The sequence below is a fragment of the Triticum aestivum genome, chromosome 2A (genome assembly GCF_018294505.1).
Source record: "Triticum aestivum cultivar Chinese Spring chromosome 2A, IWGSC CS RefSeq v2.1, whole genome shotgun sequence".
Taxonomy (NCBI): Eukaryota; Viridiplantae; Streptophyta; class Magnoliopsida; order Poales; family Poaceae; genus Triticum; species Triticum aestivum.
In genome coordinates, this window is record NC_057797.1 from 506,632,529 (window position 1) to 506,649,970 (window position 17,442).

Below are 17,442 nucleotides of genomic sequence, written 5' to 3' on the forward strand. Positions count from 1 at the left end.
GGAACTCTTCCCCGACACTTTGCTGGATCGGAGTCCGGGGATCGTCATCGAGCTGAACGTGTGCTAGAACTCGGAGGTGCCGTAGTTTCGGTGCTTGATCGGTCGGGCCGTGAAGACGTATGACTACATCAACCATGTTGTGCTAATGCTTCCGTTGTCGATCTACAAGGGTACGTAGATTACACTCTCCCCTCTCGTTGCTATGCATCACCATGATCTTGCGTGTGCGTAGGATTTTTTTTTTTGAAATTACTACGTTACCCAACACGTTTCTCTAAGATGGCACATTTTATCCATGCAACAAGATAGACGATGCTTCACATGTTGCTAATCTCTTTTGTAGGGAAATACTGCGTCTACATGGAGTGCCCAAGACGATTGTCTCGGACCGTGACGTCAAGTTCCTAAGCTACTTTTGGAAGACCCTATGCGCCAAGCTCGGAATCAAGCTACTCTTCTCCACGGCTTACCATCCTCAAACCGACAGCCAAACGGAGGTGACCAACCACACACTCTCCGCCCTACTTCGAGTACTCATCAAGAAGAACATCAAGGAGTGGGAGGAGTGCCTACCTGTCGCCGAGTTCGCCTACAACCGAGCAAGACATTCAACGATCGACAAGTCCCCCTTCGAGGTCGTCTACGATTTCAATCCATTGTCACCATTGGACATTCTTCCTCTACCACTCCAAGAGCGCATCAATTTGGACGCAAGTGCACGAGCAACACATCTCAAGAAGGTGCATGAAGATACAGGAAACACCATCGAGCGCCAAGTTCAACGCCTTGCGACCAAGCTCAATTTCAACAAGCAACCTATGGTATTCAACACCGGAGACCTCGTGTGGCTACACCTTCGCAAGGATCGCTTTCCACAAGAACGCAAGTCCAAACTTTGACCACGAGCGGATGTACCCTTCAAGGTGTTTGCACGCTACAACAACAACGCATACAAGATCGACATTCCTCGCGACAAGTACTCCGTGAGCGACACCTTCAACGTCAAAGATCTTTCTCCCTACCATGGTGATGAAGAATTTGATCCGAGGAAGGATCTTCCCCAAGGGAGGGGAGATGATGCGGAGCATCCCAAGGTCATCCCCATGGACCTACCATCGCCTCACCAAGTGCCTAGCGGACCCATGACACGAGCACGTGAAAGAGCTCTCGAAATCGAGGTGACATCACTCCTTTCACATTTCCACTTCGATGCACATGAGGCATGGCTACTACCTCATATGGACACCTTGTGCATACTCAGGTATCATGGAGAAGCTAAGGAGCAAGGGGAAGAAGAAGAGGAAGATGGCGTGAAGACGAAGAAGAAGAACAGCTCAAAGTTCCCAGGCTCCGGACGACCGACGAGCACCGGACGTCCGATGATCTCTAGGCTCCGGGCGACCGGCCCTCTCCAGGCTCCGGACGACCGGCACTTCCACACCCGAGCCAAAACAGACGGACATCCGACGCCCCACGGACGACCGACGCCCGGATGTCCGACACTGACCGGACGTCCGACCGAAGACCACCCGAGCCGAATCTACGGACGTCCGACAGGAACCGGGCGTCCGGACCCTCGCGAGCCTCCGGACAACAGGTGACTCCCGGACATCCGACGCCTGTGTGCTGTTTCGTGTTGGGCCGCAGCCCATGTACCCCTTCGCCCTCCTCTTTTGCACTAAGACTATATATACTCCACCCCGTCCAACTTTCTAGGGTTAGCGTTGGTTTAGCTCATGTTTAGAGATAGAGATACGCTCGTCCACATCAGATCTACTCCTTGAGAGAGACCGCGGCCTCTTCGGAGAAGATCCCTTTGGATTCAAGACCTCCTCGCGGAGAACAACATCAAGACCTCCTCATGGAGAAGACCGGCTACCTATGTATCGTCCCTAGTTGATCGTGCATCGTGTATCGTTCTATGTATCCGACGATCTAGCACATGTGTGACTTTCTTGTGTTGGTTTAGTGATTCTCTTGTGTTTCCCTTGTGCTTTCCCTCTCTTCCCCCTTTGTGTTCTTCGTGTTCTTCGAGGGATCCGCTCCTTTCGTGAAAGATCGGCCTATAGGGTTCCTACCCTACATCACTCGTCCATGTGGCAGTCTGACGACCTGCCCCCCGCCACGGTCGTCTTCAATGCCGTGATACACACCCTGGCATTCTCGAGCATTGCGCCGGCGTTAGGCCCAGCCACGACATCTTCCACGGTTTCGTGCATGACGTCCCTCCGCAGGGGCACGCGGATGCGTACACTCATATGAAGCTTGTGATTGTCAAGCATAGCGTGCGGGATTAGTGATTTGTTGTGAAGGAATATCTTATTTTATTATGGAAGATATCAAGAAAAATTTTATGTCTGTCTTTTAGGAAGGTGATCTCACATATATGGTGCAATTTCTGAATTCTTAATTACTTATTATTTACATGATTGAATTGAATCGGCACCTACCAAAGGAAGAACGAAACAAGATCTCCCCTTAATGAGATTTGGTTTTTTAATGCGAGGGAGAAAAAACTAGTGGGGGTGGTGGGACGAAGTAAAACCAGACGAAAATAAACCGTACCAGGCTACCAACTGCTTCATTAAGAGTAGAGATTAGTAATTTGTTATGAAGGGATATCTTATTTTATTATGAAAGATTATCAAGTAAAATTTTATGTCTGTCTTTTAGGAAGGTGATCTCACATATATGGTGCAAATTCTAAATTCTTAATTACTTATTATTTACATGATTGAATTGAATCGGCACCTACCAAAGGAAGAACGAAACAAGATCTCCTCTTAATGGGATTTGGGTTTTTAATGGGAGGAAGAAAAACTAGTGGGAGGGGTGGTGGGAGGTGGGACAAAGTAAAACCGGACAAAAATAAACCGTACCAGGCTACCAATTGCTCCATTAGAAGTAGAGATTAGTGATTTGTTATGAAGGGATATCTTATTTTATTATGAAAGATTATTAAGAAAAATTTTATGTTTGTCTTTTAGGAAGGTGATCTCACATATATGGTGCAATTTCTAAATTCTTAATTACTTATTATTTACATGATTGAATTGAATCGGCACATACCAAAGAACGAAACAAGATCTCCCCTTAATGGGGTTTGGTTTTTTAATGGGAGGAAGAAAAAAACAGTGGGAGGGGGTGGTGGGACGAAGTACGCCCGGACGAAAATAAACCGTACCAGACTACCAACTGCTCCATTAGGAAGGTGATCTCACATATATGGTGCAAATTCTAAATTCTTAATTACTTATTATTTACATGATTGAATTGAATCGGCACCTACCAAAGGAAGAACGAAACAAGATCTCCTCTTAATGGGATTTGGGTTTTTAATGGGAGGAAGAAAAACTAGTGGGAGGGGTGGTGGGAGGTGGGACAAAGTAAAACCGGACAAAAATAAACCGTACCAGGCTACCAATTGCTCCATTAGAAGTAGAGATTAGTGATTTGTTATGAAGGGATATCTTATTTTATTATGAAAGATTATTAAGAAAAATTTTATGTTTGTCTTTTAGGAAGGTGATCTCACATATATGGTGCAATTTCTAAATTCTTAATTACTTATTATTTACATGATTGAATTGAATCGGCACATACCAAAGAACGAAACAAGATCTCCCCTTAATGGGGTTTGGTTTTTTAATGGGAGGAAGAAAAAAACAGTGGGAGGGGGTGGTGGGACGAAGTACGCCCGGACGAAAATAAACCGTACCAAACTACCAACTGCTCCATTAGGAGTAGAGATTAGTGATTTGTTATGAAGGGATATCTTATTTTAATATGAAAGATTATCAAGAAAAAATTTATGTCTATCTTTAAGGAAGGTGATCTCACATATATGGTGCAATTTCTGAATTCTTAATTACTTATTATTTACATGATTTAATTGAATCGGCACCTACCAAAGGAAGAACGAAACAAGATCTCCCCTTAATGGGATTTGGTTTTTTAATGGGAGGGAGAAAAAACCAGTGGGAGGGGTGGTGGGAGGTGGGATAAAGTAAAACCAGACGAAAATAAACCGTACATGCTACCAACTGCTCCATTAAGAGTAGAGATTAGTGATTTTTTATGAAGAGATATCTTATTTTATTATGAAAGATTATCAAGAAAAATTTTTTGTCTGTCTTTTAGGAAGGTGATCTCACATATATGGTGCAATTTCTGAATTCTTAATTACTTATTATTTACATGATTGAATTGAATCGGCACCTACCAAAAGAAGAACGAAACAAGATCTCCCCTTAATGGGATTTGGTTTTTTAATGGGAGGAAGAAAAACTAGTGGGAGGGGGTGGTGGGAGGTGGGACGAAGTAAAACCGGACAAAAACAAACCGTACCAGACTACCAACTGCTCCATTAAGAATAGAGATTAGTGATTTGTTATGAAGGGATATCTTATTTTATTATGAAAGATTATTAAGAAAAAATTTATGTCCGTCTTTTAGGAAGGTGATCTCACATATATGGTGCAATTTCTGATTCTTAATTACTTATTATTTACATGATTGAATTGAATCGACACCTATCAAAGGAAGAACGAAACAAGATCTCCCCTTAGTGGGATTTGGTTTTTTAATGGGAGGAAGAAAAAACCAGTGGGAGGGGGTGGTGGGAGGTGGAACGAAGTAAAACCGGACGAAAATAAACTGTATCAGACTATCAACTGCTCCATTAGGAGTAGAGATTAGTGATTTGTTATGAAGGGATATCTTATTTTATTATGAAAGATTATCAAGAAAAAATTTATGTTTGTCTTTTAGGAAGGTGATCTCACATATATGGTGCAATTTTTGAATTCTTAATTACTTATCATTTACATGGTTGAATTGGATCGGCACCTACCAAAGAAAGAACGAAACAAGATCTCTCCTTAATGAGATTTGATTTTTTAATGGGAGGGAGAAAAACCATAGGGAGAGGGTGGTGAGAGGTGGGACGAAGTAAAACTGGACGAAAATAAATCGTACCACGCTACCAACTGCTCCATTATTAGTAGAGATTAGTGATTTGTTATGAGTTAATATCTTATTTTATTATGGAAGATTATCAAGAAAACTTTTATGTCTGTCTTTTAGAAAGGTGATCTCACACATATGGTGCAACTTCCAAAGTCTTAATTACTTATTATTTACATGATTGAATTGAATCGGCACCTACCAAAGGGAGAACGAAACAAGATCTCCCCTTAATGGGATTTGGTTTTTTAATGGGAGGGAGAAAAACTAATGGGAGGGGGTGGTGGAAGGTGAGACGAAGTAAAACCGGACGAAAACAAACCATACCAGGCTAACAACTGCTTCATTAGAAATAGAGATTGTATGGGAAAAAATCATGCGCTAATTTACAGAAAGTAAATCAGTATCTATATCTATATTTATATGGATAACATAATGTGCATGAATTATTACCCCTCGCCATATTTTGTTGGAGGGATTCATCGTCCGAAATCAATAAAGAAAAATATCTGCCTCATCCCAAGAGAAAAATACAAGGCAATCTAGATAAGCATCCGATCCAGCGCGGAGCAGTCTTCACTGTACTTGGCACGCACCTGGCGCCGTGATTCGCCGGGCGATCAAAGAAAGGACGGCGAAAAGGGGAGGCAGGCGGGCGCGGCTACAAGCAGCCGGCGCACGCGACCACAAGGGGGAAGGGGGGATGCACAGCACGCACGTTCTCCTTCAGTTTTCTTTCTTCTACCCCTCGGGGAGGCTCAGTTGGTTGGTGAAGCAGGCCAAGACGTTTCGATCTTTTTTACCCGAAAAGATACACATTTTGATTTGACGCTGACCCAACCAACCCCCCCGTGGTATCAGTCCTGAGTCGTGAGCCCACGCGTCCCCACCAGGCCACCACACCAACCCCGATACACAGCTCAGGTCCTCAACACAAACCAACCAATCGCCACCTATATATATCCCCTTCCGCCCTCCCCTTCCACCCTCAGCTTCCCCCATCGAAGCTTACTCGACTACCTACCTACCAGTTTTAGTTTCTCGTTTATTTACCTTTAGTTACCCGGCGCCATCGGCATCGACAGATTTCCAAGCCAAGAAACGGACCAACAGCTAGCTAATCGGCGCCGTTACTGGTCATGGCCGCCGCGAGTTTCATCAAGGCGCCCGCCGGGCAGAATCCCAGGCTCGCAATCCACGCTCCGGGGAGGGGCGCCCGCGTGGTCAGGTGCTCGCTTGGCGCGGCCGTCGGCGGCCGGACCGAGTGGCTCAGCAACTGTGCCGTCCTCTCCAGCAAGGTTGCCGCGCTCGGCCCCCACTCCGTCAACGGCCACGCCGCGCCGGCGCCGGCCCCCAACGGGTCGGTGCTTGACTTGATCCCTGTGAGCGGTGTTAACGGCGTTGCCAAGAACCTGCCGGCGCCGCTGCGGATCGCCGACCTGTCCCCGGCGCCGATGCACGGCTCGGAGCTGCGCGTGGCGTACCAGGGCGTGCCCGGCGCGTACAGCGAGAAGGCGGCCGGCAAGGCCTACCCGGGCTGCGACGCCATCCCCTGCGACCAGTTCGAGGTGGCGTTCCAGGCCGTGGAGCTGTGGATCGCGGACCGGGCCGTGCTCCCCGTGGAGAACTCGCTCGGCGGCAGCATCCACCGCAACTACGACCTGCTGCTCCGCCACCGGCTCCACATCGTGGGCGAGGTGCAGCTCCCCGTGCACCACTGCCTCCTCGCTCTCCCGGGCGTTCGCAAGGAGAACATCACCCGCGTGATCAGCCACCCGCAGGCGCTGGCGCAGTGCGAGCACACCATCACCCGCATGGGCCTCAACGTCGTCCGCGAGGCCTTCGACGACACCGCCGGCGCCGCCGAGTACGTGGCCAACAACGGCCTCCGCGACACGGCCGCCATCGCGTCGTCCCGCGCCGCCGAGCTGTACGGCATGGAGATCCTCGCCGACGGCATCCAGGACGACTGCGGCAACGTGACCCGGTTCGTGATGCTGGCCAGGGAGCCCATCGTGCCGCGCACGGACCGGCCGTTCAAGACCAGCATCGTGTTCGCGCACGACAAGGAGGGCACCTCCGTGCTCTTCAAGGTGCTCTCCGCCTTCGCCTTCCGCGACATCACGCTGACCAAGATCGAGAGCCGGCCGCACCGCCACCGCCCCATCCGCCTGGTGGACGACGCCAACCGCGGCACGGCGAAGCATTTCGAGTACATGTTCTACGTCGACTTCCAGGCGTCCCTGGCGGAGCCGCGGGCGCAGAACGCGCTGGCCGAGGTCCAGGAGTTCACGTCGTTCCTGCGGGTGCTCGGGAGCTACCCGATGGACATGACCCCGATGACCGCCGGCTCCTCCTCCACCGTCACATCGTCCGACTCGTAGCTCCCTAGAGGTATCGAGGAGCAGTAGGGGAGTCGGTTAATTTGTGGTCATGTCGTCGGCCCGCTCCTCCCTCGTTGGCAGCTGGGGTAATTAGTTTTGTTCCTCATGTTTCTTGTCATAATACATGTAAAATCGTGCCATTTGAGCCAGTTTAAGTTAATACGCAGTGGAATATACCCTGTGAGATACAATATGAACTCATGTCGTTGCCCGTGTCGTGCCGAAGCAACTTGTCGGGCTCAAACGGAAGTTGCAAGGAATTTGTGGCTACGTTGACGTGCTGTGATGAAACTAAGCGGGTAGGTGGCGGGGGCACGTTCGTCCTTGCTCTTGGGCTTGCCTTTCATTGTAGCCTTTTGTTCTGGTAGTTTGTTGCACGTCCCCGTGGCGTGCCTCGTCTCCAACGCACACGCACGCACGCACGAACGTTTCTTGGGAATGGAATGGTCAGGGAAACAACCTGGGAGTGAACGGGTAGATGCGGTCAGGGCCTGGTGGGTTGCTTTTCAAACAAAGGTGGATGAACGACTCCGGGGAATAACATAGTACTACGTGGTACTACTCACAAAGTCATTTACCCACGTGTTTGTGGTGACCCAAACGAACTAATCACTCTTCTGATGTACTTATAAAAACGAAAGGATCACTGGTTAATTAACCGGCTGGACCCCAAGGACAGGGACGCGCCATCTGCACCACGCCCGCGCAGCCCAACAACAACGGCAACCACAATCGTGGACCATTTCGCCACACAGCAAACGCCAAACGGCCACCATATCGAAACTACGACACATTTCAGGGCGGAATTTAAAAGATGCACATTTCTGGCCAGAATTTTAAAAATATATAAGAGCGTTTGGACCACTAAAATAGTTGTCTAGACGCTCTTATATAGTAACTGTATTTCTTAACAGAGGAAATATATATGTATGTTATATACTCCCTCCGTTTCTAAATATTTATTTTCTAAAGATTTTAAATGGACTACCACATACGAATGTATATATAGATATTTTAGAATATAGATTCACTTATTTTGCTCTGTATGTAGTCACTTGTTGAGATCTCTAGAAAAAGAAATACTCCCTCTGTTTACTTTTATAAGACCTTGAAAACATTTTAGATAATGCATAAAACAACCCATTTTGAGCTGTCTGAAATGACTTACAAAAGTAAACGAAGGGAGTATAAAGGAAGGGAGGGAGTATAAAGGAACGGAGGGAGTATAATACGCTAAATATAACATGGGCATAACGAATGTTTCAGCCGATAAGGCCACAAGCAACTCGAGTAGCCACCACGTGGACTTGCTTCGAGGGGACTAGCAACTCACCACGCATGTAACTCCCTCCGGTCATTTTACTTCGCATATAAGTCTTGTTTAAAGTCAAATTTCATAAAGTTTGACCATATTTATTATATCGAGAGTATGTCGAGGAGGGGTCGGGGTTAATGAGAAATTTAATTATTTTTTCAAAACTTAAAATCTCTCAGTTCAGCACAGCAGAAAATAAATCTAAGCAGGAAAAAAAAACTATTGAATCTCACAAAAAACTACTGAAGAATATCACACCATAAGGTAAACTTTTTTAATAAAAGAGATGATAATCCTATGGGTACAGTAGCACAAAACTTTGAGAATAATAACGGTGACAAGGAATGAAAACAAAATAGTCAGCATATATGATATTGCACACACAACACATAAAATAAACATACAGAGTAACATGCTAAGTTGGATAACTAAGTAGCTCTAGATGAGCAGATGAATATACAGACAAACAACCTTGACAACAAAGAACACAAGTATGCCACATAACATGGTCATAGACCAGATAAATTTGCTCCAAGGATAATGAGGCGAAATTAAACTGAAGAACAACACAGGAAACACTACTTCGTCGAGAAAGAATTGCACAAGATGAATGTGAACAGAGAAGTAACCAATGGTGCTTGATGGCGACAAATGATTTGGTAGTAGTTCACTCTTCTACAAAAGAATTACGTCTAGTTGGAGGGACTTGTGAATGAACACAAGAGCTAACCTCTCACCGCCCTATTCTCCTCAACGCAAAGTTGATCAAACTTCAGTTAATTTTACTCGTGGTAGATTCTTCTTGGCGATCTCCAAACCATCAACAAACTTGCTTCACCAACCACAATGACTCTTGGTTGCTGAAGACTTTGACTCGATGATGACAATTACTCTTCGCTACGCGAGTAGATGCCTAACCGTCTAGAGAGTTGCAGCTATCAAGAGTAATATGTATAAGAATTCTCAACTCAAATCTACTATGATGCTCAACCACTCTCTAAGTTTCGGTTCTTGGTTTTCTCTCGGTGGATTTAACTCAAATCTCTCACAGAGGGTACTCAATAAATTTTCTCAAAATCTAAAGTGGACCAACCAACGAACAACATTGGTGTGGGGTGACAATTTATAGCCATGGCAATCCCAAAGGGGAAATGACCAATAAGGACACGCGGTTCAGCCAATGGCCAACCGACACATTTTCATCGATCGGATTTCAAACACACCCGGTAACTTTACTCGAGGAACAAGTAAAGCTGACTCCTCTGCTGAAGCATTTCTCTTGCAACTCAGATGAACATCGTTTCTAGCTGGCGAGTAAATGTTTTGAAGCAAGAAGAGATTTATCTCAACTCTTATAGGATAGGTTACAGTTAAGCATCACAACAACAGACAAAAGTCTCAAAATACTTATACCCCTCATAATAGTACGGTAGTCATATGACTCAAGGAAGAAAATGAAATGACGAAACAAATGCTACGTCTTCACTTTGTCCTCATTCTTCTCTACTGCACTCATTTCTTCTCAAACACCTTACGTACCAATTGCTTGATGTCAACAATCTTTTTAGGGGCCATCTCTGACATGCAATCTTCTCGATATTGAACTCCTCAAAATCTATTAATCTTCTCTTCTTCGCGGAAGAATTTTTCTGAAGTTTATAGCAATCTTCTCGACACTCCATGTGTTGGGATCTACGGTAGGGTGCGTCGACTGCAAATTAAAATTTCCTACGCGCAGAACAACCAAGAACATGCTACTGGAGATGGATCACGGTTCGTTACCACTAGACGCGCAGTGTCGTGTAGCGGAAGAAGAGTTGGGGCAGCGCGTCCGCGTGGATCGTCTCCTCCTCATCCTCCGATCTCCCTCATACAACCGGTGGTCGGTTCCCACGTACAGGTTCGTCGGAGCGGCGCAAGTGCACCGCCTCTAACGGTATCCGTGCGTGCAGGAGGAACGTCGTGTGGCGGACTACTAGGTCCAATCACACAACCGGCGGCGAGTGGAGGTGTCTATTCGCAACACATGCAAACCCTAGTGACAGCGCCGAAGCGATCAGCCGCGTGAGTGTGTGGCACCTCCACTATATATATAGGCGTCCGTCACGGGCTCAACACTTGGGCATCGCACGGACCCTAAAGCCCATAAGTCTACTCGGCCACAATCCGAATACAGTTTGGATCACATCTGACCAGTGTCCTCGGATCCGACCTCGTAGGTTCCTTCCCTTAAGCGCGCGACCCCTTAGGTTCAAGTCGGCTTGGTCGCAGTTCGGATCACTTCCGAACTGCAAGATTGGTAGCGGCCTCTAGCAAGGCATGCCGAACACCAAGCAGACTATGAAGCTGGTTAGTGAACATGTACATCACACTTCCATTCCTTTTGCCACACGATATATGTTGTCGAGCTCAAGGCGAGTCTGTCATCCTTGTGCTAGCCCGACCTCTTTCTCGTTCCAGTGATGCCAACCACAAACCGGAATCTCATAATCCTTGTTGCATGGCCATGCTTATCCTGGTCGGATCACACGAGGGGCCCAGAGTATATCTCTCCTGATCGGAGGGGCAAATCCCATCTTGCTCGACCACGTCTCGCAGCATGGTTCTGGATAAACCCGAAACCTACCTTTATAACTACCCAGTTATGGAGTAGCGTTTGATCGGCCCAAAGCAAGTCTGTCACCATCCCGAGTACATGTGTCAGCTCAGGTCTTAGGACATAGAACATATGTTGTACTAGAGACTCATAGATGACATATCGCTGCGTCTCATAGTTGGGTCTGTCCGACTTGGACCTTATCTCGACTCGGATCCGACTACGTCGAATCCGACCAGATCCTTCCAAGTCCATATTATCCAGTTAGCATCCAATGCTCCATGGCTAGTGAGACCAAGCCATCGACCGTGTCATATGCTAGTCTAGTTGGCTGTGCGTCCACACAGCCCTTTCGACTAGGGACCTTTTAGGACAGTCATCATACAATCCATAGTCCCACAAACAAGTCACATACTTGCTGATACACATCATTGATAATGTCCAAGGACTGTCTTTATTCATAAACACATAGGAAATATCATCATACATGATTGCCTCTAGGGCATATCTCCAACACCATGGACTATTTCTCTCTCTGTGTGTGCACTAGCAAACACCCTCATCATTTCTGACAACAATCTCCAAAACACAAGGGGAAAGAATTGCACCAACAATCCCCCTCCTTTTGGGTGATTGTTGACAAAACAGATAATCATCTATGAGTAGATAAGTTTTTAACCAGTAACATGCAGAAAGTAAAAACAATCAGTAATCTCAAAGATAAAATACCCCCCCAGCCTAAATGTATGCAGCCTCTAAAAGATTTGTTGTGCGATAACCTGCATATATTAGAATAAAACCTCAGAGAGATATTTCATATCTTCGAGAATAATGGATTTCATTGAGAGAGAAATATCAAGTAAGAATATTTCAATGCATCCATAGTGAACTTTGATAATAATGTTTCCAACAAAAGAATTTTTTTGAGAGGTGGTGTGACAGGAATTTGAAACATTTATATCACATAGATTCATACAAGATCCAGAGTGATTTATGATACAAATTTCACCTGCAAAAATAGATGTATTAACGTTACAACCTCAGAGTATCACGACACATACTTAAGATTTTTACAACATGATAAAAATTCAGATACGAAACCGTTTGTAAACTCACAGAAGAACCAAATAGAAAATACCCAACCCTAGCAAATGTTCCCACATCTAACTCTCTCGATATCATCTCCCACTTTTTGTCAACAAGTTGCAAAAAGAACGAGAAGAAACATGAGGATAAACTACATGCCCGAAGACGATGAAGAACTGGAGCTGCTCGACGAAGAAGATCCAACCTTCCCAGATGAAGTAGCTCGCGGAGAAGAATCGACAGCACCAGCTACTCCTCCACCTCGATCTTCGGGAGCGGTGTGAGTAGATGGACCTATAGGTTGATCTTCGGCGGCATTTTCTTCACCTTTCTTGAACTCAAGAGAATTCACCTCAGAATCAACATCAAGAATGTCATCTAGCTCAACAAAGATTAAATCTGTCGATGTAGACCTGGAAGAACTGGGGTGTCCCTGCGCTTGCGATTAGTCTCAAAAGCATCGATGTAGTCATACTTCTTGTGAATGCCTTTTGCTTTGAGTGGATCCTTGGTATACCATTTCCGAAGAAGTGGCCATGATCGGTGCTTCTCTTCCTTCATTACCAGCATTGCCTGGCCAGCAGTCTCTGTGACATGATTTAATTCAGCCGCAAGATATTCTTTCTCCTTATGGTTCAGCCTGACATGCTTGTCGAGAATTTGTTGAGTGTGAAGACAAATCTCATATAGTGAGGGATTTTCTTCTCAAGGTATCTCAATCATTGTCTTAATATTCTTGGATCCTAGAGCTATATTCTTCTTAGGCTCAACAACTGATTTCCCTCATTGTCCTTGATAACTTGAAGAGTATGGCAGATAGGTGGTATGAAAGGATTCCGAGCACAATGACCGAAATACCTCTTGCCGTGTGCCATGTCAGTAAGAATTTGAATCATGGGTGCATATATGTTAGGGCACCTAGGATATTCCGCCGTAGTGACAAGATTGCGAAGAAATAAATCTTCGATGTCAATTATTTCTCTGAGGGAATATCATACTGTGTGTTCCTGAGCACACATTCATTCGTTGGCGGCCTCTGGATAGGCACGAGAGCATTGCATATGATCTGGAAGAGAGTCTGATTTTCGAAATTAAAATCCTTCAGATCCTGGTTAGTTGAGACAGCATCTCCAACTTTCGGATCCATCAGAAGATGGAGTTGTGCATTTCACACATCCCAGAAGTGCATTTTGTTCTCTCTTTCTTCATAAATTTCAAACGGGAAAAATTTAGCCTCTCCAGCATCCCATCAGCAGTACATGTGATCTTTTCATGCTCAGACATCCACTTAAACATCCATGTCTTGGTGTCCATCCTGTCTCCTGAAACATACAATTTTGCATACAACTAGAAAGTCAAATCTCGGTTCCAACCATGATTGAACCTCAGAAACCTTTTTCAGATGAGTTCATCAAACTGGTTGAGGACATTGCTGAAGCAAGGTAAATCTTCCATTGAAGCAATATCCAGATATACTTATGTTCAAAGATGCGATTCTTGAAACATAAGATCCGAGAATAATAAGTAGCTTGCTTAGTGGTCCAGAAACAAGGGGATAGAGACGTTTTACTCTTAGTGTACATGCTCTTTCCTAAGAAGGCAAGCATAGAGCGGTGAATATTTTGGTTGAAGGGTGGACCATTTGGACCCATTCCATCAGGAAAAGCAAGAATGGACTCTCTTGGGTTTGGATGACGTACATCCTCATCCAAGTAGCCAGCAGCTCTTGTGTCATTTGGTGCAGCCTGTTTTCATCAATCGGAGGCAGAATTGGCACAAATGATGATTGTTTTTCTCCTTGCGAGTTTGCTTGGAGGAGCTAGAAGGCACGCCCCAGGGTCAATGGGGGGACGACGGTCATAAAGTTTATGGTGAAGGTCAACACCGAGGTTCGTCATCGACAAGTGGTGGACGTGGTTATGCTTGGCAAAGCGATGGCACAGCTGGCAGACCTTTTTACGGTCCCTCGGGTGGCTTTGTTGAGGGGGTATCAGGCCCTAACCACTGGCAGCATGGTGGTTACTGTGGTCATCGTGGTCGAGGTGGCCGAGGTGGCCGGTACCGGCAACGCATCCTCCTCCGCCTCGTCGTTGAGCAGACAGACTCCGCGGAGGCGGCTGTCGGTGTCAAAACTGGCGGATCTCGGGTAGGGGGTCCCGAACTGTGCGTCTAGGCGGATGGTAACAGGAGACAAGGTGTTGGAAATATGCCCTAGAGGCAATAATAAAAGTATCATTATATTTCAATGTTCATGATAAATGTCTTTTATTCATGCTATAACTGTATTATCCGGAAATCGTAATACACGTGTGAATACTTAGACCACAATATGTCCCTGGTGAGCCTCTAGTTGACCAGCTCATTGTGATCAACAGATAGTCATGGTTTCCTGACTATGGACATTGGATGTCGTTGATAACAGGATCACATCATTAGGAGAATGATGTGATGGACAAGACCCAATCCTAAGCATAGCATAAAAGATCGTGTAGTTCGTTTTGCTAGAGCTTTGCCAATGTCAAGTATCTCTTCCTTAGACCATGAGATCGTGTAACTCCCGGATACCGTAAGAGTGCCTTGGGTGTATCAAACGTCACAACGTAACTGGGTGACTATAAAGGTGCATTACAGGTATCTCCGAAAGTAGCTGTTGGGTTGACACGGATCGAGACTGGGATTTGTCACTCCGTATGACGGAGAGGTATCTCTGGGCCCACTCGGTAATGCATCATCATTATGAGCTCAATGTGACCAAGGTGTTGGACACGGGATCATGCATTACGGTACGAGTAAAGTGACTTGCCGGTAACGAGACTGAACAAGGTATTGGGATACCGACGATCGAGTCTCGGGCAAGTAACGTACCGATTGACAAAGGGAATTGCATACAGGGTTTGATCGAATCCTCGACATAGTGGTTCATCCGATGACAACATCGAGGAGCATGTGGGAGCCATCATGGGTATCCAGATCCCGCTGTTGGTTATTGACTGAGAGCGTCTCGGTCATGTCTGCATGTCTCCCGAACCCGTAGGGTCTACACACTTAAGGTTCGGTGACGCTAGGGTTATTAGGAAGACTAGTATGTGACTACCGAATGTTGTTCGGAGTCCCGGATGGGATCCTGGACGTCACGAGGAGATCCGGAATGGTCCGGAGGTAAAGATTTATATATGGGAAGTTGTCAAACGGACACCGGGAAGTTTCGGGGTCATACCGGTATTGTACCGGGGCCACCGGAAGGGTTCCGGGGGTCCACCGGGAGGGGCCACCCCTCACGGGGGGCCACATGGGCTGCGTGGGGCAGGGAGCCAGCCCCTGGTGGGCTGGCCGCACCCCCCTCCCTTGGGCCCATGCGCCTAGGGTTGAGGGGGAACCCTAGAGGGGGCGCCCCCTTGGCTTGGGGGGCAAGCCACCCTCTCCCCTCTCCCCTAGGCCGCCGCACCCCCCCCTAGATGGGTTCTAGGGGGCCGGCCCCCTTCTCCCTTCCCCCTATAAATAGAGGGGTGAGGGGAGGGCAGCCGTACCACCCTCCAAGGCGCAGCCCTCCCCTCCCCAACACCTCTCCTCCTCCGTTGTGTGCTTGGCGAAGCCCTGTCGGAGTACTGCCTCTCCACCATCACCACGCCGTCGTGCTGCCGGTGGAGCTGTCTTCCTCAACCTCTCCTTTCCCCTTGCTGGATCAAGAAGGAGGAGACGTCTCCCGTCCCGTACGTGTGTTGAACGTGGAGGTGCTGTCCGTTCAGCACTTGGTCATCGGTGATTCGAATCACGTCGAGTACGACTACATCATCACCTTGCAAGCTTCCGCACGCGATCTACAAGTGGTATGTAGATGCAAACTCTCTCCCTTGACTCGTTGCTTAGATGAACTCATAGATGGATCTTGGTGAAACCGTAGGAAAAATTTTAATTTTCTGCAACGTTCCCCAACAATGGCATCATGAGCTAGGTCTATGCGTAGTTCTCTTTGCACGAGTAGAACACAATTTTGTTGTGGGCGTGGATTTTGTCATCTTACTTGCCTCTACTAGTCTTTTCTTGCTCAACGGTATTGTGGGATGAAGCGGCCCGGACCAACCTTACACGTACGCTTACGTGAGACCGGTTCCACCGACTGACATGCACTAGTTGCATAAGGTGGCTGGCGGGTGTCTGTCTCTCCCACTTTAGTTGGAGCGGAATCGATGAACAGGGCCCTTATGAAGGGTCAATAGAAGTTGACAAAATCACGTTGTGGTGATTCGTAGGTAAGAAAACGTTCTTGCTAGAACCCAATTGCAGCCACGTAAAAGATGCAACAACAATTAGAGGACGTCTAACTTGTTTTTGCAGCGATTGATCATGTGATGTGATATGGCCAGAAGTTGTGATGAATGATGAATTGTGATGTATGAGATCATGTTCTTTGTAATAGGATTCACGACTTGCATGTCGATGAGTATGACAACCGGCAGGAGCCATAGGAGTTGTCTTTATTTTTTGTATGACCTGCGTGTCATTGAATAATGTCATGTAAACTACTTTACTTTATTGCTAAACGTTAGTCATAGAAGTAGAAGTAGTCGTTGGCGTGACAACTTCATGAAGACACGATGATGGAGATCATGATGATGGAGATCATGGTGTCAAGCCGGTGACAAGATGATCATGGAGCCCCGAAGATGAAGATCAATGGAGCTATATGATATTGGCCATATCATGTCACAACTATATAATTGCATGTGATGTTTATTATGTTTTGCATCTTGTTTACTTAGGACGACGGTAGTAAATAAGATGATCCCTTACAAAAATTTCAAGAAGTGTTCTCCCCTAACTGTGCACCGTTGCTACAGTTCGTCGCTTCTAAGCACCACGTGATGATCGGGTGTGATGGATTCTTACGTTCACATACAACGGGTGTAAGACAGTTTTACACAGCAAAAACACTTAGGGTTAACTTGACGAGCCTAGCATGTGCAGCCATGGCCTCGGAACACGGAGACCGAAAGGTCGAACACGAATCGTATGGAAGATACGATCAACATGAGAATGTTCACCGATGATGACTAGTCCGTCTCACGTGATGATCGGACACGGGCTAGTCGACTCGG

The 17,442-nt window shown here is 46.5% G+C and overlaps 1 protein-coding gene across 1 annotated transcript; it reads left to right on the top strand.

Moving 5' to 3' along the window:
- The first annotated feature begins 5,945 nt into the window (after nucleotides 1-5,945).
- Nucleotides 5,946-7,542, top strand: LOC123189133 (arogenate dehydratase/prephenate dehydratase 6, chloroplastic). Its single transcript, XM_044601471.1, has one exon. The coding sequence runs from the start codon at nucleotides 6,105-6,107 to the stop codon at nucleotides 7,347-7,349; it is 1,245 nt and encodes a 414-aa protein (XP_044457406.1). The 5' UTR covers nucleotides 5,946-6,104; the 3' UTR covers nucleotides 7,350-7,542.
- The last annotated feature ends 9,900 nt before the right edge of the window (nucleotides 7,543-17,442 follow it).

Bases quoted from the DNA above. Each gene is read 5' to 3' on its own strand.
- LOC123189133 (XM_044601471.1), top strand. From the start codon at position 6,105: ATGGCCGCCGCGAGTTTCATCAAGGCGCCCGCCGGGCAGAATCCCAGG.